Here is a 22,556-nt window from a genome sequence, read left to right as displayed (position 1 = left end):
GTTTAATGACCTACACTGGCTTCTAACCACACATTTAATCTTAAAACCTCATCCTGAAATCACACATGGCCTCAACCCATCTTATTTCTGCAAACCTCTCCAGCTTCATGACCTCTGCTGCATCCTTCAATCCACCAACTCTGGACTTTTGCCACATTTCTTAGATCTCCCATTAGTAAGAGAGTATTTAGCTACTTCAGCCTCACTCCATGAAAATTCCATGTTTACATTAAAAGCCTACTCAATTAAATCATCAATCTCTCTCACTGTGGCTTTTTTTTAAAAAGAACCTTTTATTAAATACAATATATAAGCGGTTAATGTTGAGGTGCTGATATAGCAACTTGTGAAATAATGTTAGGGTGCTAAAATGTTGCACCTAACCCTAAAGAATGTTAATTCCATTCTCCAATGTCTACATAACATTACCTTCCAATAAGATAGATCTGCAGGGAAATCAATTTGCTTGAAGCCAACAACTTCCTCAAATAAAGGGAGAGAAATTTTGTTTATTTATATCAAGAGTGTGCATCAAGCTCCACCATACCAATATGGTGGTGGTGGCAGCCAAGGTTCACATATGCAAATTCCAGATGCCTGCTGATTCATGAAATAGTGCACGCATGAGCGGGAAGAACAAAAACTTGAAAATACTTCAATTTATACATGACGATCTCAATGATGCATATTATTATAAACATTCTAAAAATTTTGAACTAACCTGAGTTTTTTTCCTTTCAGCTGAAAGTGTTTCTAAATCCATCGCATAAAGTCAGAAGTCACACAAGACGAGGTTATAGTCCAACAGGTTTATTTGAAATCACAAGTTTCAGGAGCGCAGCCCATTCATTACTTCACTTTACAAAGCAGCAGCACTCTGAAAGCTTGTGATTACAAATAAATCTGTTGTGACTTCTGACTTTGACCACCCCAGTCCAACACTGGCACTTCCACATCATGGTGTAAAGAGGCTTTAATAATCAATTATAGCAAATCATTTCCGAATTCACAAATGACAGGTGCTGATGTTCTTCTGTACAAGTAAGCACATACAGGTATAACTCTATGGTGGACATGCACTGTGTGCCCCCACAGCCATGTGCAGCCAGTAATCTTGATTACTGAAGAGAACAAAACTGTAGAGGTTCTCTCCCCCCTTGTGGTATCCATGTTCACTTTCTCCCCAGGAAACCGGGCTATCTGCAAAGCCGTGTACTGTCATACTAACCCACTGGGCCAACTTGGGTTCCTCGAAATAGAGTCTGGAGAGAAAGGAAAAATAATTGATAAGTGTTGTATATACTTGGTATACTTGATTATAACAGTAAATACAATGCAGCCATGAACAATTCTCATTTTGAACATCAGAGAAACTGCTTACATAAGTAGTCAGAGTCAGAAGTGCAATAAAACATAGGCAAGTGAGCACAGAATTATTGTCAATCAATTATTTACTTTGAAACAATGAAAGCTACTACTTCTTCCCAATAAAATTGATTAAAATGAATTTGCTGGCCTGTTTTTTAAAAATAGGAAATGTTCCAAATGTTTTAAAACCATACATCTAATAAAGTGCATTTTTAGTATATTTCTCAAATATAAGTGATGCCATGTTCTAAGTGTTATGAACAGATGATGCCTGAATTGTCATTTAAAAAATTGCTAATGATTATTTTTACATAAAATAATCTAAGGAGCAACTCTGCATCTCCTAAATTATCTTCGGAGGATAAAGTCAAGCTTCAACTCTTTAAAACTGTTCTAAACGGGAATGTAATGAGACAAGGACTTTTGCTATGGAGATAAATAGAATAAATTCCAATGTAGGTCATGACAACGACTTGCATTTCTTTGGCACCTTTAATGCAGTAAAACATTCTAAGACACTTCACATGTGTGCAGTCACAAAAGGAGACATTAGTGCAGTGGTCAGAGGTAGGTTTCCAAAACACAAGACACTTAAAACACAGAAAACAGAAAAGTTTAGGGAAGGAAGTCCTGAGCTTATGGTTGAAGGTAAGGCCACCAAACGCTGGAACAAGGAATTTATTACTCACTCATTAAAGATAGCAATTACTGCCCCTCACTAATTACTTTGCAACTAAGTAACTTGCTAGGCCATTTCAAAGGACAGTTGAGAATCACAATATTGCTGCGGATCTGGAGTTAAATGTAGGCCAAACCAGGAATGGATGGCAGATTTTTTCATGAAACTCATTAGTGAACCAGATGGGTTTTTATAACAATTGACAATGGTTGCTCAGTCACAATTAAGCTAGCTTTTAACTCAGATTTCTACTGAATTCTAATTTCACATCTGCCATGTTGTGATTCAAACCCATGCCTGCAGATCATTAGCCTGGGTTTCTGAGTTACTAACCCTGTGGTATTACTGGAGTATCACTAAATTTAGAACACTAGACAGTGCTAAAGACCAGAAATGATTTCAGTACACTGAAGCAAACTGTAATGTTGACTGGTCCAACTAACACAAATGAAGGATTATAGAGTCATAGAGATGTACAGCATGGAAACAGACCCTTCGGCCCCACCCGTCCATGCCAACGAGATATCCCAACCCAATCTAGTCCCACCTGCCAGTACCCGGCCCATATCCCTCCAAACCCTTCCTATTCATATACCCATCCAAATGCCTCTTAAAAGTTGCAATTGTACCAGCCTCCACTACTTTCTCTGGCAGCTCATTTTTGTTAATTTTCCCAGACACACTCCGATGCCCAGTGATACAGGAATTCAAACAGCAAATGCAGTGTCAATTTTTTTCTTCCTCTCTCTCCTGCACTGACTTCACCATGCTTCCTGTTCTTCTCCCTTTTAAAACTGCTGTTGTTTTGACTTTTTTTTCCTAAGTTCCAAAACAATGCAACAGCATATAAAACAGTAATTGCTGCTCCTGGAATTCGAGGAAATCATCGCCAGCACCTAAAACACCTCAAAAAAAAAAGGAGCAGCTGTTCCAGCCAGAAATTTTCCCGTCCTCCATCTTGGATTACCCAGAATCCAGTTTCTGATTGATTAGTAATCATGGTTCAAGACCATCCATTGTACTCTGTTAGCATATCAAACTATTGACTACAAAGTGCTGCTTTTATAATGATACTTACCTAAGTTGGTCCAATATCAGATTTATTTCTTCTGGAATTATAATTCCCGAAATGGTATAAAGGCAAGCTTTATCCAGTACAGTGCTGGGCCAAGGGCAGCAATAAGTAGAGAGAAAGTTGTCTGCTTGATTATTGCTATTGATGTATAAAAATGGAAACTTTGATTAAAACACACATCGGGCACCATTGCAATTTAATCATCGCAAGGCGTTTACAAAGAACACTGATGAACTATTGGTCCTATATCAACTTGCTCATTTCTTCACTGAATACATTTCCATAAAGATGGTGAATCCTTTAAGCAGAGCAGATAGCTAAATAAATATAAAATCTTTTCTGTAACATGTGTGCATTTCGTTTCAATGTGTAAGAACTGTTGAGAGAAAAGGGCCAGTCATTTCAAGCCATTTTCCTGCCTTACTTTGCCTGACCCAAAAACCAGGATTTGAGAAGTGACAAGCACCTATTATTCTACTGCAAGTACATTCAGAAACTGATCATTTGGTGTGTCTTTTGGCACCATTTTCAAGGGAGTGATTGAGCAGTGATCTTAGTTTCATGCCTGGCCAGGTATTGTTCCACGTTCAAATGCCAAGAGTATCCGTCACCACAATACAGATCAGCCAACAATGTCTGTTAGGCCACTGCAATGTGGCAGCAAAAAGCAACTGAGTGCAATCTCGTTCACCAAACAAGATTTGCTAAAAGACAGTGCAGAGGAGTGACAAAGAACTGCAGAGTCATAGCCAAGCCAGTGACACTTGACACAGGGGTTAGCAAGATTGTAATTTTAAAAAAAACTTGTACTTGCATAATGTCTACATTTTAAGCAATTTGTCTATCAAAAATAAGGCAAAATAATTTTTCATTAACCAGTAAATCTTTCTATGAAATATTTGTCTTTTTGCACATTTGGCAGATCTTCAAGGATTGTTGTTCTTTTAAAAAAAAACAGATTCCATCAGATTCAAGAGAAAAAGGCTTGAATGTGTATGAGTGAAGAGGGTACTGGATGGATTACATTTGCAAAACCTAAGCAGCTTATTAGTGGGCCTCATTTTAATAAGGCCTCATTTTAATAAGGTCAGTATTGCCAAAACAACTGTACCTTGATGATTATAAATGTTACACATTGAGATGCTTGCCTTGCCAACAAAGACCTGAAAACCAGTTCTAGGTATGGAGTTTGGGAGCAGAGAGGGATGGTTTGTTGGTGAGGCATTCCAGTCTGGCATTCACCAATCATAGAAGGCCTCAAGTCCTCTCTCCAGGGGCAGCCAAACATGGAGGTAATCATGGAAGACCCAGGCAGTGTTCAGGAAAGAATCAGGAACTAAAAACTCTAATCGTGCTTAGTCTTGGGATTTGGAAACCTGCCATCTACCGCCACAGTTTATCATTTATATCACTGAATACATACACTAATCAATAGCTGTAATCACCACATTGTATGATTCCAGCATGGCTCAGATCATTCACCACTAAAGCTGCTGAAATAGAGCAAGAAGCCTAAATAAATACCTGGGAAATGTTGCATGGCTACAATGGTTTGTTTTGCGTACAAGTACACCAGGAAAATCAAAGAAAGTTCTGCACATTTAAACTCACCAATCAATATTACTGAAGATTGCACCAAGCCAGTCAAGGAATTCTTGAGAGCTGCAGGATTCACTATCCTTCCCTTTCAATTCCTTACTCAGCAGAACAGGGCTGTCAATGTCTTCTAATATCCTTGTTGACACCTTAGGATTGTAAACCTTGCATTCATATTCCTTGAAGTAAGACACCAAATTGGCTTCTTGTCCACCTTGTTTTGACATTTAAAAACAAACAAAGGAGGTGAACTAGAAATTACAGGCATCCACTATTTAAAGCATGTTCTAAGCTTGTTTTAATGGAGTTGGCAAATTAAGGACATTTCCCTAATAGTGGACCTTCATTTTAATATCAGCATTACTACTGAAAAGCTCAATCCCTTTAAAAAAATAATTTCCCTCTCCTAACCAACCACCCTTCCCACCTCTCCCAAAGCTTTCTAACTGACACCATCTTATCTCATCCTCCTGCTCTCACCTTCCTCCAGCCAGTTCACTACCACGTTCCTCCTGTCCTTCCTACTTGCCATTCCACTTGTTCACCTCCTTTCCCACTTCCTTCAATCTTCACTTCTCCTAACCATCTTCTACTCCAACGTACCATCCCCACCCTCCAGTTTGCTGCTTCCCTCCTAACCCTCTAATTCACTTTTTCCCTCTGATGCCTCCTCCTGTTTACTGTTGCTCCCAATCTCCAACCTTCCCTCTTACTGCTTCTATGCCTAAAGCTCCCATTCACCAACCTTCCTGGGCTCTGATTCTTCTACTCTGCAATCACTTCTCCAATCACCCTGAACCTTTGCCTACAATGTGTCCTTACTGGCTCCCTCCCTCCTTCACGCCTCACTAGGATTTTGGCAGAGGAAAGAGGCAAGTAGCACGGAGCAGCAAAGGAAAGGTAAGGAAGCAGAAGGATTGGGGAAGGAAATGATGAGTGGGACATGCAGACAGCAGAAGAGTCAGGAGATGAAAGGTTAAGTAGTCCTAGTTAACAAGAGGATTTTTGGGCTGATAAAGGTTCAAGGCAACCGACAGGTTTTTAATGTAAAAATTACGTCAGGATTGTAACACATTATTTAACTTTCTCATAGGAAACCATGTTATTTTAATTTCATATATCTATTTTTAGGAAAATTTTACATAAACAAGAAATAGTTGCATTAAGAGCAATGTGCAGTAACCATTGTAATTAATAGCACATATTGCAGGAATATCATTAGGAGCATGTGGCATATGAGAGTTGAACACAAGAATAGTAGGGTATGCTATTAACTTATTGCATACCAACTATATCCATGAGTATGACTGTGGTAGACTCCACTGATACCTGGTCATCAGGTCTCAGTCATACGTGATCTGACATCATAATTAGAATATCCTTTACTATCACGACATAGCCCTTACTGTTACGAAGAATACTTGGAGTGGTTGCTTTAACTTTGAAAGGTCATGGTGGATAACAGAGGTTTCTTTTAAACAAGGCTACCTAGAAATCACTTAACTAATGATAACTGTTTCTGTTACTGTAGAATCCAGTCCCAGCTGTTTGAACAGTGGCTGGGAGCATTTCTTATTTTTAATCTGGTCTTCAGTTGGGGAACAAAAAAACCTGAGAGGAAGGGCTGCCCAGCTGATCTCTCCCATTTCAGAAAAGAAAGTCCACTTGTTGGCTTTCAGGTATTTATTCTTTTGAAAGAGCAATTGAAGGAACATTTCCTGAGCATGCAGTGTCTGAAAAATTCCAGAGGCAGATGTGCATGATTAGTAACTTGACCAAGTGTGTCAGAACGTCACAGCAACAGACTTTAGAACACCCTACGCTTTATCCTTTTGTCTTAAAAAGGATAATTCATTCATTAAGGTGTTTTTTTTTTCCAGAAAGCCAACCGCTGCAGAAATCTGTTATTTTTCACTTTTTCTGAAGAGTGTGTATACTTTTTTGACATTCCTAAAGGGATAAGCATTTATTCTCCGATATTACGGACTCTCTTATTGCACCTTTATTGAGTAAGCTTTGCTTTGTTAGTAAACAAATAATTATATATATTAAGGAAACTTTGTTAATAAATCATTTTATTTGAAACCTGATATAGATAAAGGTATTTAGTTGACCATCTTGGTAACTGGTAATGATATTTTATTTTAATATTGTGACCTGTGAGAGTAGTGGGGCTAAAGCAACATTGTATTCCTCCAGACTCTGAAGCAACACGAGAAACATGCTCAGTAGCTATCACATTACTGGCAAAGTAAACTCTTTATTCCATACTTTGTAACATGAAAAATACCCTAAGATACTTCAGAATTAGAAATAACAGGCTATGCCAAACCAAAGAAGATAGGGGTTCAGCTTAATCAAACATACAAATCATGAGCAAGTGTTGACAAGCTACGAGAAGGATAGCAAGCTGAGAAGCGGCCTTTGGGATCGAAAGGAACTTGAATCTGCAATGCAACTCAGGATAGCAATGATTGCAAAAGTCTGATTCAGCCTAAAAGAATGTCTAGACAGTAGACAAAATCAGTCATTTCACTGGTGCCAGCTTTGATGTTTTAATGCTGATCTTGAGAAAATTACTGCTCATCAATACCAGATGTTGAGCAACCAGTCTGCCAATGGAAAAGCAATGACATACAATTGGAAGCTAAGCCTGTGACTTTGAATGGTGCCTCAAAGGTAGCATGCTGATGAGGAATGAAAGGGGAGAAGAATAAATTCTTGAGATACTGTTGGACATCTTAGTCTGAGGGTTAGAAGAGAAGACATTGTTAGGTGTTTGCTAGCTATATACAGAGAGGTAGAATCATGTGTCCAGATTATGTGGTTAATTCCAGGACTAAGATCGAGCACATAACTTTCTGATTTGAAGACAAGGATGTTAGGAGGCACACATGAAAACTACTGTTATGCACAATAGAACATTATTGTCATAGTATGACTCTTATGACTCTATGACATGTTGAACTTTTCGCTTTTTTTTAAAAAGGTAAGGTTTCAAGTATAGCCAGATTACATTTCAGGTTAAATAAAAAAAATCTCCTATTTACATTTTCTTAACTTCTTACCTGAGGAATGCCACTTCATCAAAAAGTCAAATCTTAAAGGTTTTTTCTCTTTCAACGCCCACATTACACGGTTATATCTTCTTGCCCCAGGAACAAACGTAGCGTCACGAATGGAAACAGTAATATCTGAAAACACAACATGACATCATGAAACCCAAAACTGAACTGACTTTAGGATGATGTGCATCACAAAGTTACAAAGCAAATTCTGAATTATCACCATGCTTACTAGGAAAAGCAATCAGAGACAGGTATTAAAGATTGAGATATTTTAATTACTATTGTTGAGAGAAAATAACTGTATTGTCGCCAGACCTGTCACTTCTTACTCACACTGCATGTCTCTGCAGGTTTTGTTCCTGTACCTGGGGGCATCAGATGATTGTTCTGTTACAAACAGTTGAGTTAAAACCAGAAGTGGAAGTATCACCACAGAATGAACCAATGAAGAATCAGGAAAAACAACTGATGCTTCTTGGGTACTGATGCAGTGGCAAGATGTATAAACAAGTCAATCAACTTCCAATCAATTAACTGATTTCAGCATTGCCGAGTTGGGTGGTGGACAAATAAAACAGCCAGAGTTCTGATTCCTGATTATTAAACAGCGATGTTTCCTGCTCAGTGCATGGGAATAACATTGTGAGAAAAATACTGAACTATACCTTAATATCACTAAGCATGGTTAACAGTCTGATAATGCTCACTGTTCTAGCATGAAGGTGAAGAATGGCTATTTGGGAGATAGTGCCAGATGATTTCTTTTTAATAAAAGATGATGGTCCTTTGCTGAAGGTGCTTGCATTGGGACAATGGCTTAACAGATATCAGCAGACTCCCAGTACAACACCAAAATGGTCAATCATTTTGCACATGTTCAGGTAGCAACTTTCCAGCAAGCAGCAGGGTAAAGAATATGAGTCCTTAATTTCCCAAATCCTGACTTTGAGATACACAACACTCAAGGGGGAAATGAGAGCTGATCTTTCTTCCCCTATATACAAAGGCAAACACTACCTCCACGCCCTCATAGCAAAATTAGTGATGACTGGCAATTGACCATTGTGAACCTCCACAAATAATTCTGATAAGTGGAAATAGAAAGACTAATTCATGTGTGCACATCTTCACCATTGGCTAATGTTTGTGCTTTTCCTAATAACATGCAATTATCCCAAATTCAGAAGAAGGGAAGGATACCCATTGGTGCATCATGACATTTTTTATATAACTTGTACACCAGTGAATGGCAGCCAACAAGCATGTCCAGCAACCCATTTACACTGCAAACTAAGCTGTCCAAAACCGATTTCAGATTGAACTCTTAATAGTGGGAAACAGAAGAAGAACTCAAAAGATTAGACTCAAAACCATCTCCCACAGGTGCCTCTCCTACTATGCCACCAAATCAATACCTTGTTCCTTTGATATTTAATGTAGCAGAATAAAGCAGCAAGGACTCCAACAGACTGAAAACATGGTGATAGGTAATATATGGATTTATTCCATCCCTGATATAAAGACTGAGCTGCTTACATTTGTTTTGAGCCTTTCAATCAGTGTGTTAATATTTATTGAATTGCTTTGGAAGTCAAACAAAACCAGAACAAAGTTTCAATAACTTTGTACGTTCCAAAACGGCAAAAAATTCTCCTGAACTTGGAATCTTATGATAGCTTGCACTTACTGTATCTCACTACTGCCTTATGTGAATACATAGATGGTTGTCCTTCCAGGCCAAGCTCCTCGTAAGTATCCTTGTCAACTGATAAAATTAGCTTCCCTATGAAAACCAATAGTTACGAGTTAGAAATTCCTTCAATGCAGGATCTAAGATCCATTCATAAATATTTGTGCACTATTAGAAAGATTAAGCTCTCAATTATTTTTAAAAGAGATAATCATTTCAAAAATAAATTCTTCTAGAATTTTTCTTTAAATGATGTGGAAGTGCTGGTGGTGGACTGGGGTGGATGAAGTTAAAAGCCACGCAGCACCAGGTTATAGTGCAACAGGTTAATTTGGAAGTGCAAGCTTTCGGAGTGCTGCTCCTTCATCAGGTCGCTTGTGGGGCAGGATCACAGGACACAGAATTTACAGTATAAGATCACAGTGTCATCCAACTGGTGGGATATATTGAACAAACCTAGATTGCTGTTAAGTCTTTCATCCTTTAGAATAGATTGCAGATTTTGATTCATCAATAATATAGTGCTGGTTGGAGGTCCTGTGCAGCGAAGAAGTCTTATTTGAACTTGTGCATGAAAACGTTGGCATATTGGGGTGCAAATTTACATACTAATGAATCAAAATCTACAATCCATTCTAAAAGATGAGACACTTAACAGCAATCTAGGTTTGTTAAATATATCACATCAGTTGTATGACACTATAATCCTGCCCTGCTGGTGATCTGACAAAACAGCAGCGCTCCAAAAGCCTGTACCTCCAAATTAACCTGTTGGACTATAACCTGGTGTAATGTGTCTTTTAACTGTTCTTTTTTAACTCAGATTCCAAAGTCATCCCAAATATACCCGAAGTCAGCTTTCTGAACATCACCTCATATTCCTAGATTTGTGATAAATACTTGGGTTTTCAACTAATAAATACTGATTTTGTTTTAAAGGAAAACTTTACTGTACTGAAACTGTGTGGAAATGTAAGTCTTGCATTCTCTCATTAACAGTGGGCTGAGGACAGAAGTTGCCTTGCCTTGTTTAACAAGGAAAATTTGAAGAAAATAATCTTTGATAAAATGATTTCCAGAATTTCTGTGCATGGATCATAAATACAAAACAATCACTACTAAATCTAGTAAGTAATTTAGAAAAAAACCCAGAGAGTGGGAACAATGGTAAGAATATGGGGCTTACAGTCACAGGGAGTTGTTAAGTTACATAACATAGATGCACTGAAGGGGAAGCCAAATAATTCCAAGGGACATGGGAATAGCATGATATGCTGATATAGGGAGTGGAACAGACTCAGGTAGAACAGAAAATACTGGCATAGACCCTGGTGGTATCACTCCACATTCTGGTATTAAAATTGAGACCTGCAAGGAAACCTTTAAACATATTCCAAGTAATATTTTTATAAAGTAAAAGATAAAGTCACCATCATCTAAGAGGACCACAGGACTACTCTCTCATTACAGAGAAGCGACTGATGATGAGTTTAACCTGGGGGTCATGAAACCTCAAGCGAGAGGTAGTGTTCAGAAGGCATGGCCAACATGGCAACCTCAGATAGGCACTAGAATGATTGATCTGTATCTGTTCTGTAAATTCTATATTTTTAAATTGTAATTTATAAGTTTTAAATTATAATTTTCCCATAAGTGCATAGCTTTTACAACAAAAAATGTAAATGAAACTTAATGTTTTATACTTGAAACAATATTGGCATTCTAACTTGAATTTGAACTATGAATTTATTTATTCTAGAGAAGCAAACAATGCTTTGACAAGGTAACAAATAGATCAGAAACTAGGATACTGATGCTGACAAAAGGTATTTTTACCTGTTGGCAGTAATGCAATACAGTTGTCTTGATCTATTCTGGTGTTGTATGAAAGCACATAAAGAAAGCCTGGAACAAACAATTTTAAGTTAAGTGACTTGGATTGCTAGCAAAATGAAGAAATAAATGCATTTGATAAATTACAGATATAGCATTACCTTTCTTAACAAATGTGTTGACGAATTCAGGCTCAAGCATTTGATGGAGTGGCAACTGCTTTACCAAATAATACTCTCCTAAATTTCTGCAGACAGCAGTGACTCCTGGTGGTATCACTCCACATTCTGGTATTAAAATTGAGACCTGCAAGAAAACAATTAAACATCTACAAGAGAAGTTTGACAAAGAATTATTTGCGATCTATCAGTGTGGGTAATATTTTAATGGGTAAAGTTGCCATAGTCTCAGAGAGCCATAGGGCTACTCTCTCATTAGACAAAGATGATTGATGGAGCATATAACCTTAGGGTCACCATACCTCAGGCAAGGAGCAAGGTTAAGAAGGCATGATTGACATGATAACCTTAGCCAGCGTGGGATCTGAACCTGTGTTGTTTGTGTCATTCTGCATCACAAACCAGCCATCTAGCAAATTGAGCTTACCATGAAGCACTCTCCCTCTCAACCTCTCCCCCTCACTGCAGGTATGGTGATCCTCAGGTTAAACCAACATGAGTCATTTCTCTCGAATGACAGAGCAGCCCTACAGTCCATTTGGACTACGACGACTTTGTCCTTTTTAAACTACAACAGTTGGCAATCAGCCATAAAATCTTGGTGAAGATATTCATTTCTAAAATAAACAAAACTAAAAAGTAAATCTACACTAGATTTATCATTGTTGACTGTGATAACTCAGCAAACTTAGCAATGGTATTACTACAGACACTGAAACCCTCATTGAACAGGCGTTACATTGGAGCTTCTTAATGTTGCTAAATAATTCCTGCTGGTGGCATTTATCACATTTAACAATAGACTTTTCTGAACAAAGACACAAACATAATGCCATTTTCATTTATGGTGAATTTAAAAGTTGATGGAAGTGGTTTTGAAACAGAAAAACGAAACAAGGAATACAGCCCTGACTACCCATTTCTTGGACTTCTATTACGTTAAAAAAGTGCTATATAAATACAAATTCACTTGTTGCTTTTTTAAAAATTCATTCACGAGATGAGGACGTCACTGGCCAAGCCAGAATTTATTGCCCCTCTCTAACTGCCCTGAGAGCAGTTAAGAGTTGACCACATTGCTATGGGTCTGGAGTCACATGTAGGCTAGACTGGGTAAGGATGGCAGATTCCTTCCCTAAAGGGCATTAGTGAACCGGATGAATTTAACAATTAACAATGAATTCATGGTCATTATAAGATCCTTCATTCCAGATTTTACTGAATTCAGATTGCACCATCTAACATGGAGGGTTCAAACCCATGTCCCCAGAACATTACCTGGGTCTCTGGATTAACAGTCTAGCAATAATGCCACTAGGCCATTGCGTCCTCCTTCAATACAGGCTTGCATCTCTTAATTGCTTTCATATTTACAGCGAACTAAAACATAGATAAAATGAGGAAAGACCAGCACTACACTCACACTAAAAGAAAATAATGGGATAATGCAGTAGTTCAATCACCATCTGTATATAAAACAAAGGATAAGTTCAACTTTTGGGCACAAACACATCTTTTGAATTATGCTGTAGTTTAATATGTATTAGGAAGCAATTTTACATTTATGTTAAAACCCAAAAAATGCTGAAAATATACAGCTGAGATGGCAATCATGGAAGAGAGAGAAAAAGAGTCACTGTTCAGGTCAAGGATATTTCTTTGGAACCTCACTAGCATAGAAACCTGCACTCATTCCTACATCAAAAGGTTCTGGATGTAGGTTTGCTCACTGAGTTGGAAGGCTCAGTTTCAGATGTTTCATCACCATACTAGGTAACATCATCAATGAGTCTCCGGATGAAGCAGTGGTGGCATGGCCTGCATTCCATTCATGTGTTTTGGGTTCCTTGGGTTGGTGATGTTACTTCCTGTGGTGACATCATTTCCTGTTCTTTTTCTCAGGAGGTGATAAATGTGAGCCAAGTCAATGTGTTTGTTGATAGAGTTCCAACTGGAATGCCATGCTTCTCGGAATTCTCATGCATGTCTTCGTTTGGCTTGTTCGAGGATGGATGTGTTGTCCTTCCTCAACTGTATGGAAGGATACTAGTGAGAGTGTGTCATTTTTTTTTGTGGTTAGTTGATGTTCATGTATCCTGGTTAAATAATGCCCTCTAGTCTTGAAATATCACACCCTGGGGGAAAAAAAACACCTGCCATTCACCTTATCTATACCCCTCATGATCTTATAAACCTCTATAAGGTCACTTCTCAACCTCCTATGCTTCAGTCCCAGCCTCTCCTTATAACTCAAATCTTCCATTCCCAGCAAAATGGGAATCTCTTCTCTGGCAAATCTCTTCAGAACCCTCTCCAGTTTAATAATATCCTTCCCACAACAGAGACACCAGAACTGGACACACGACTCTTGAAGAGGCCTCACCAAACTACAACCTCAATATGAAAAACCCAACTCCTCTACTCAAAGATCTGAGTAATGAAGACATGCATGCTAAACCACCCTACCTATGCATGAGGCAGAAGTGAGGACTCAAATGTTGGAGATCAGAGTCTAGATTAGAGTGGTGCTAGAAAAACACAGGTCAGGCAACATCCGAGGAGCAGGAAAAATCGACATTTTGGGCAAAAGCCCTTCATCAGTAATGAATGCTGCCTGACCTACTGTGCTTTTCTAGCATCACTCTAATCTATTAGTGGGCGGCACGGTGGCACAGTGGTTAGCACTGCTGCCTCACAGCGCCTGAGACCCGGGTTCAATTCCTGTCTCAGGCGACTGACTGTGTGGAGTTTGCATGTTCTCCCCGTGTCTGCGTGAGTTTCCTCTGGGTGCTCCGGTTTCCTCCCACAATCCAAAGATGTGCAGGTCAGGTGAATTGGCCATGCTAAATTACCCGTAGTGTTATGTAAGGGGTAAATGTAGGGGCATGGGTGGGTTGCGCTTTGGCGGGTCGGTGTGGACTTGTTGGGCCGAAGGGCCTGTTTCCACACTGTAATCTAATCTAAACTATGAAATCTAATCAAAACTAAAATCTATCTATACATGACGCAAACTTTAAAGAATTATGTACCTGAACTGCTGGTTCAATGTTTTACAACACTGCCCAAGGCCCTACTTTTAATTGTAGACGTAAAGTCTTTGCTGCATTTATCCAAATTAAAGTCCATTTACCACTTTTGTAATTTTAACTAACTCCCTTTATTGCTCACTATTCCACCAATTTTGGTGTCATTGGCAAAGTTACTAACCATGTTTTCTACATTCTCATCTAAATCATTTATATAAATGACAAAGAAAAGTGGACCTGGCACCTATGTTCCCTTTAGAGTAAAAGTTAACTTGATAAGTTCTCCACCCCCTGTCATTCACCCACCAGATAATCATGGCAATCAGTCTCCGCCCCCTGTCATTCACCCACCAGATAATCATGGCAATCAGTCTCCGCCCCCTGTCAATCACCCATCAGATAATCATGGCAATCAGTCTCCGCCCCCTGTCAATCACCCACCAGCTAATCATGGTAATTATGTGTGGGAGATTAGAAATGTAGTTTCTGCAAGTGGGGGAGGGGGTGTTGTGGAGGGAGGGGAAGGGGAACATTATACAAATGGTCGCGGAATTCTTGTAGCATGTAGCATACTTAAGGCTAAGACTTTAATGAATATAGAGGGTCTTTTAAAGAAAATAGCTAGGAAATAACTATGAAGGGTTGTAGCTGACCACAAAAAGAAGCAGCAGCGGCATTTCACAAGAAAGCTTATAGGATGATCAGAGAAACTGGATAAAAGAACAAGCTGTAACAAACATGGAACAAAGAATGCAGACATACAAGGACAGCAGGATGGCCAGATAAGAAAATAACTGGAGAGAAAAAAAGCAAGTGGGGTAATCGGCTTATGACAGGATGGGAAAAGGGAGGCGTGATTCCGCAGCTTGCAAACTGAATAAGAATGCTTACATGCTCTGTTTACACACGCATTCCTGCTTGATTGCAGAGGCGTCCGGTACTTGCAAGGCTGTAATAAATTGTTCTTGTTTCCAAGGCTTTGTCTCAGGCTGATTTGTGAGTGAGTTCTGTTTCTCACAATTGGGGACCTCGTTCTGGGATCCAAAACTTTGACCGCTCGACACTCTTGGGACGGCTGGGGAGGTGCACCTCGCCGATTTCGGTGATTTCTGACTCCCTTGCTTGTCGTTCATGGTTTGGGCAAGTACGATCCGGACTGGGAGACCCTGGAAACAAGGCGGGTAGACGCGGCGGGTTCGGTCAGGCAACTCTTGTGCACAAGACCCGGGTAGGGAAAGGTCTTAAAGGATATATCCGGGCGACCGGGGGCAGCGGTATTTGCTGCAGGAATTGCTGCGGGACGGGGCACACCGAAACAACCAGGTAACTCTGTGCACAGACCAAGGTAAGAAAAGAGTCCTTTAAGTATTGCCTTGGTGGTCAGGACGTACGAAAGTACAGGGAATTGGCGATATATAAAATAAAGCATATGTCAATGGAAAACAGCCCGTGTCAGGAGGGTTAGTAGCTGAAGGGCTACTGAGGGTGCACTTCATAACTAACTTATGGCCAGACGTCCAGAAAAATATTCAAAAGCTAGAGGAGTCATTGCGGGAAGCTCAAAGTGTCTGTGAGACATGGTGTGTGTGTGTGTGAGAGAGAGAGAAGAAGAGCTGTACAGATAGTAGAAAGTTTAACCCTTTGTGATTCAGTTTGAACGCACATTTGTTTGTTGGTGATTGAATGTTTGTGCTTTGTTCCCTGGAGCTTGAGATCCGGGACTGTTTTGAATCTAATTTCTGGTATGGAAGTTTTAACATGATTTCTTTTAAGGTTAAGGATTTTACAGATTATGAAATAAAATGTTAACTCCCTGTTCTTTTTACAGGTCATGACTGCCTTACTATCAGTTTCTAACTAATCTCTTTTATCCTTACATAAAAGTGATTTATGGAGAACAGTTGAAGTCTCAGAAAAAAAGCATATAATTGGTCAGATTAATCGGACGAGTAAGGTATCTAGTCAGGACCCTGAAGGGGTGTGGAAGAAGGTGACTCTGGACCTCATTAAGATTAATTAAATCAGCAACAATGGGAGGCACGGGGAGTTGCCTGCGTAACGATCGATCTATAAATAACGTTAAAGGGGAATATATTCCGCCCGACAGTCCTTTGGGGAGAATGTTGGGTGATTGGGAACACAACTCCCGGACGGGGGAGAAAGATAAGGCTACAATGATAAACTATTGTTGTTTCGTTTGGACTAGAGAAAGTATTAAGGCACCTGGTATTTTTTGGCCCAAATATGTATCCGATGAGGATTGGCTGTGTCAAGATCTTAATATATATGTCAATCAAAAAGAACCGTACAGTCAAAAAGAGTCCGATTATGCGGCTTGTTGGATAGGGAGCGTGGGAGTAAAATTATGTCCCATGAATACGGAGGAATCAGGGAAAGAACAGAAAAAGAATGAACAAGGGAAGCCACAATGGGATCCCTTAACGTGTTTGCCGCCCCCATATACTACTCCCCGGAACGAGACTACAGCTCCCGAAGTAGAACCGAGTCCAGACACAGAAAGGGCAGTGGACTCTGAACTAAAAGATGCAGAACCTAGAGGGCTCAGAGTCACTTGAGCCACCACACGTAAAGGAGGGGCAGATATAATGGAAAATGTAAAATTATGTCCCTTACAAGAGGTTCTGATTGGGGAAGGTACAACCGGATATGTAAACGCTCCCTTAACTAGCAGTGAAGTTAGGGTCTTTAAAAAGGAAATGAAAAGTTTAACAGAGTATCTGGTTGGACTAACCGAACAATTAGATCAATTCCTAGGGCCTAATTTGTATACTTGGGGAGAACTGATGGCAATTTTAGGAACGTTATTTTCGGGGACGAACGAGGTATGATTACGAGAGTGGCTTTATAGGAATGGGAAAAGAAGGACCCAGTTGGGGAAGAAGGGGCCTCAGCAGAACAGAAATTCCCAAATGTTGACCCTCATTGGGAAAATAATGACAGAGAAGATAGGGAGTCAATGCGTGATCTAAGAGAAATGGTAATATTAGGAATTAAAGAGGCAGCACCTAGATCATAAAACTTTGAGGCCTTTGAAGTACGACAAGAGAAGAATGAAACCCCTTCTGCATTTCTTAAAAGGCTCAAGGAGGCTACAAGGAAGTATTCAGGAATGGATCCCGATAATCCGATAGCACAGGGACTCTTAAAGGTTCAGTTTGTAACTAAATCATGGCCGGACATACAAAAGAAATTACAGAAATTAGATGGATGGAGTGAAAGACAGATGGAAGAACTGTTATGTGAGGCACAGAAAGTGTATGTGAAAAGGGAAGACGAGAAGCAGAAACAGAAAGCCAAAATGATGGTGGCGGCTGTAGAAGAAATAACAAAAAGGAGACTGGGATCAGGGGATAACAGGAAGGGTAGGGGAGGACATGAAAGACAAGGGTCAGAAACCCGGGAAAGGAGGCAACAGGCAGGGTGTTGCCATTGTGGGAAAGTGGGGCATTTTAAATGGGAATGACCGGAATTAGCACGAGAAAGGGAAGCCGTTTCCCTAATGACCTTAGATGAAGATTAGGGGAGTCAGGGGTTCCTTCCTCCTGAGACCCATCAGGAACCCTTGATAAATTTAAAGGTGGGACCTGAAGGGGAGGAGGCAATATTTTTGGTGGACACGGGAGCGACACAATCATCCCTACGTTTTAGACCTACCGGTGTTAAACTGACTAACAAAAATCTCAGGGTTTCCGGAGTAAAAGGTGAAGAATTCTTGGTGCCTATTTTTGAGCCAACCCTAATTAGAGGAAAAGATGAGGAAGTGACAGGACAATTACCAACTGTAGAGTTCAATGATAAGTTTTTAAAGAACTATATTGTGGCGCTCGGCTCTTCTTGTGTCTGTCCTTAGGAAGAAGGGTCTGTTGACCCAGACACCTCCACTTGAGTTCGCAGTACATCGGATACTACCGGGTGATTGGGTCCTGATAAAGACCTGGAAAGATACCAAACTGCACCCAAGCTGGGAGGGGACCGTTCCTAACCCTCCTGACTACTGAAACGGCCATCCGAACTGCTGAAAATGGGTGGATTCATTACACTCGTGTTAAGGGCCCGGTGGACGCTCCTTCCCCTCCGGCAGAGTGGCAAGCACATCCTACAGACAACTGTCTGAAAATCAAGCTGAGCAAAAAGAATGGACTGAGATAAGAGACTATTAAGTATTGGTTAAAAAAAACTGTATCCCAAAACAATTGTAAGTGTTGCATGGACTCACTCCTCCCTGGCATATAAAGGGTTAGGGAATAGACAGATAGGATTGTAAGCTGAAATGAATGGTCAGCTTTATGTTGTCATGATAATATTGGCGCTAGCTGCCAAGGGGGGATGGGAAAAATCATTTTACCACTTTATGTCAGAATTATGCTAAACTAAAGGGGCATAATGACTGATGGGTATGTGCTGAGATCCCACACCATGGGGAATCCGGAATTCCTCTCACTGTAATACCACTTACCAAAAGAGAAGTGTATGATGTACAACAATTTGACTTGGGCTCAAACAATACAAAATGGAGATCTGACAGGGGTAATTATAACTTTGCGGGATGGTTCCCTCGACCAGCCCCAAAAGCTCTGGGTGCTATTGATGGCCTTAGAGTTTCCCCACCGAAAGGAGCCATAAATACCACTTGTTTCTGTAATCAGAATAATACCACACTCTTCCGATTAGGAAATTCATCTTGTGTCCACACCAGCCAAGCTACTCCCACAACCATTCCCCAAGTATTGAAAGGGACATATTGGGTGTGTGTCTTAAAGGCCTACCCATTTATCCCCGGCGAGAAGTACGTTTGGAGTGGTGTATGTAACGGGAATGGGTGCTGGGACCATCCAGTTCAGATACTACCTCAAAACCAGAAAAGTTGGAGTGGCTGCTGCTACCTTGCCTATATAATTCCCCACTTGAGGCTGTTAAAGAGAGCCCCAAAAATACCTCGGAATAAACCGGGAGGAAGGCGAGTAACCCGGAAAGTAACCAAAGGAGATCGCCTCCTCTGGACTTTGATACCTATGTATGGGACTGCTCGAGCAGAAGTAGAAATACAAAAGTTGGTGGCTTCCCTGGAAGAGTTGGCCAACAATACTGCTGATGCGTTGGCCAAAACCCAATCCCAAGTAGCAGCCATAACGACCGAAATGATTACCACTAGGCTAACGACCCTTCAGAACAGGATGGCTCTGGATTATATTCTAGTAGAGAAGGGTGGTACCTGTGCACTAATTGGAGAGGAATGGTGTACGTACATACCTGAGGTCTCCTCTAACATTACTGATATCTCCAAACACGTGCAAGACAAAATCGCCAAGATAAGGGAGGCCGGTAATCGGTACCAGAACGAAAAAGAATGGGAATGGGGGAATTGGGGATTGGCTGGTTGGGGAAGGTGGTTAGTCAATCTAGCTATCTCTGGATTATTGATATTAGTGGGTCTGGTGGTAGGGTTCAATGTCCTAAAATGAGTAATGAGCCGACTGATGACATCCCTTGGGGAAGGAACCCAAATAAATCATCAGCTGCTTTTACAATCAGCAGGTGATATGCAACAAAGAGAAAGTCAAAGAATGCTTCTAGAATTCGAGGGATGAAAAACACAAATGTAAAATGTAAGAGTGTGAACCTCATCGCCAAAAGGCGTAAGAGGGCAGAACATAAGAAAATGAATTAAAGGAGACTTAATAAGTGCAGAACCAACAGTTAAAGAAAAAGAAAAAGAAAAAGGGGGAATTATGGGAGATTAGAAATGTAGTTTCTGCAGGTGGGGGAGGGGGTGTTGTGGAGGGAGGGGAAGGGGAACATTATACAAGTGGTCGCGGAATTCTTGTAGCATGTAGCATATTTAAGGCTAAGACTTTAATGAATATAGAGGGTCTTTTAAAGAAAATAGTTTTAAGCTAGGAAATAACTATGAAGGGTTGTAGCTGACCACAAAAAGCAGTAGCAGGGGCATTTCACAATAAAGCTTATAGTATGATAAGAGAAACTGGATAAAAGAGCAAGCTGTAACAAACAAGGAACAAAGAATGCAGGATGGCCAGATAAAAAATAACTAGAGAAAAAAAACAAGTGAGGTAATCGGCTTATGATAGGATGGGAAAAGGGAGGCGTGATTCCACAACTTGCAAACTGAATAAGAATGCTTACATGCTCTGTTTACACATGCATTCCTGCTTGATTGCAGAGGCGTCCGGTACTTGCAAGGCTGGAATAAATTGTTCTTGTTTCCAAGGCTTTGTCTCACGCTGATTTGTGAGTGAATTATGTTACGCACATCATGGAAATCAGTCTCCGCCCCCTGTCAATCACCCTCTAGATAATCATGGCAATCAGTCTCCGCTCCCTGTCAATCACCCACCAGAGAATCATGGCAATCAGTCTCCGCTCCCTGTCAATCACCCACCAGAGAATCATGGAAATCTGTTTCCACCCCCTGTCAATCACCCACCAGATAATCATGGCAATCAGTCTCCGCCCCCTGTCAATAGCCATCAGATAATCGGCAATGTCTCCGCCCCCTGTCAATCACCCACCAGATAATCATGGTAATCAGTCTCCGCCCCCTGTCAATCACCCACCAGATAATCATGGCAATGTCTCCGCCCCCTGTCAGTCACCCACCAGATAATCATGGTAAGCAGTCTCCGCCCCCTGTCAATCGCCCACCAGATAATCATGGTAAGCAGTCTCCGCCCCCTGTCAATCACCCACCAGATAATCATGGTAAGCAGTCTCCGCCCCCTGTCAATCACCCACCAGATAATCATGGTAAGCAGTCTCCGCCCCCTGTCAATCACCCACCAGATAATCATGGTAAGCAGTCTCCGCCCCCTGTCAATCACCCACCAGATAATCATGGTAAGCAGTCTCCGCCCCCTGTCAATCGCCCACCAGATAATCATGACAATCAGTCTCCGCCCCCTGTCAATCACCCACAGGTCATGAAGTTTCCGTCCTCCTGTCAATTATCTACCTATAACCTGGTTGGACTATAACCTGGTGTTGTGTGATTTTTAACTTTAATCACCCACCTTGTAGTTATAGTGATGAGCTTGCACGTGCTGGTGGTGTTTTGATTTGCTGTGCCTGAAGTTGGATCTTTCACTAACCACTAGGTGCCGCGCGCATTTCTCCACGTTGTGCAGCATCTTCCCTCCTCCTCCTCCTCCTCCCCCCACCCCCGCCTTCTGGGCTGTAAGCTCCTCGGGCCTTCCGCGAGCGCCGGTTAACGCCTCTCTCTTCAGGGCGACAGCTCCTCGTGCCAGTTAACGGTTCTGCCTCTCAGGGCCCCTGAGCTTCTTCGCGCCGTCCGCGAGCGCCGGGCGTTCCTTTTGGCGCCTCTGCCCCAGTCTGTGTGGGCGGGGCGGATAGGGCTCGACTGCACCCTCTGCTGGTTGGAGGCCAAGGTGGAAGAAGTGCCGCCTTTGAACGGTCAAGGGAAATGTCTCAACTCACGACTCTCATTCCCAAAGTAAGAATACAACTGTTTCATGAGCAGTGCGATCAGTGGGCTGCGCTCTGTTTTCCTTAAACGATTTAGAACCCCTTTATTTTCCAGCATGGTAGCAAAAAGGAGAAGGCACCATGTCAGGTGGCAGGGTTCTCAATTTTGGTCGACTGTAGTCCCTAAGGTTCAATCTGTTTTGCCTCCAACTACCACATTTGGTCAGTTAACACCTCCATCCTCGAAGCCTTCCCCTTTCTCTTCATTGCTCACTCCGAGGATTCTCGACTGTCAGGTCAAAGAGCCATTTGTTTCCCACCACCAACACTTTTCCTACTCATAAACCTGAGGTGCTATAAAAAGCCTGCCCACAGCCATGTCCTGGAAATGAATGTTGAAATAAGAATGGGCCTGCTCCAGCGCTTTATACGATTCGAACACTTAGTGGTTTTTACTCACAGACTATTCTCAAAATCCTTTACATCTCTGGTAGTTGGAAATCTATCAACCTCTACCTGAACCATAGTCAAAGACTGAGCTTCACAGCCCTCTGGCATCAAAACAATTCCAAAGATTCAGA

The 22,556-nt window shown here is 41.0% G+C and overlaps 1 protein-coding gene across 1 annotated transcript; it reads right to left on the bottom strand.

Moving 5' to 3' along the window:
- Positions 1–480: 480 nt before the first annotated feature.
- Positions 481–21,887, bottom strand: rpp40 (ribonuclease P/MRP 40 subunit). Its single transcript, XM_072560446.1, has 8 exons — positions 21,564–21,887; positions 11,471–11,615; positions 11,313–11,381; positions 9,474–9,569; positions 7,787–7,912; positions 4,734–4,932; positions 3,126–3,260; positions 481–1,262 (listed from the first exon to the last, which is right to left on the bottom strand). Exons 1-8 carry the CDS (start codon positions 21,678–21,680, stop codon positions 1,064–1,066), a joined length of 1,086 nt encoding a protein of 361 aa, XP_072416547.1. The 5' UTR covers positions 21,681–21,887; the 3' UTR covers positions 481–1,063.
- Between the last annotated feature and the right edge of the window lie 669 nt (positions 21,888–22,556).

The sequence above is a fragment of the Chiloscyllium punctatum genome, chromosome 41 (assembly GCF_047496795.1).
Source record: "Chiloscyllium punctatum isolate Juve2018m chromosome 41, sChiPun1.3, whole genome shotgun sequence".
Lineage (NCBI taxonomy): Eukaryota > Metazoa > Chordata > Chondrichthyes > Orectolobiformes > Hemiscylliidae > Chiloscyllium > Chiloscyllium punctatum.
This window is presented reverse-complemented; position numbering and strand designations above follow the sequence as displayed.

Bases quoted from the DNA above. Each gene is read 5' to 3' on its own strand.
- rpp40 (XM_072560446.1), bottom strand. From the start codon at position 21,680: ATGCTGCACAACGTGGAGAAATGCGCGCGGCACCTAGTGGTTAGTGAA. The intron at 11,616-21,563 runs GTGGGTGATTAA...GTTTTCTTGCAG, and splicing joins CTCATCACTATAACTACAAG to GTCTCAATTTTAATACCAGA. The intron at 4,933-7,786 runs GTAAGAAGTTAA...TGTCAAAACAAG, and splicing joins GATGAAGTGGCATTCCTCAG to GTGGACAAGAAGCCAATTTG.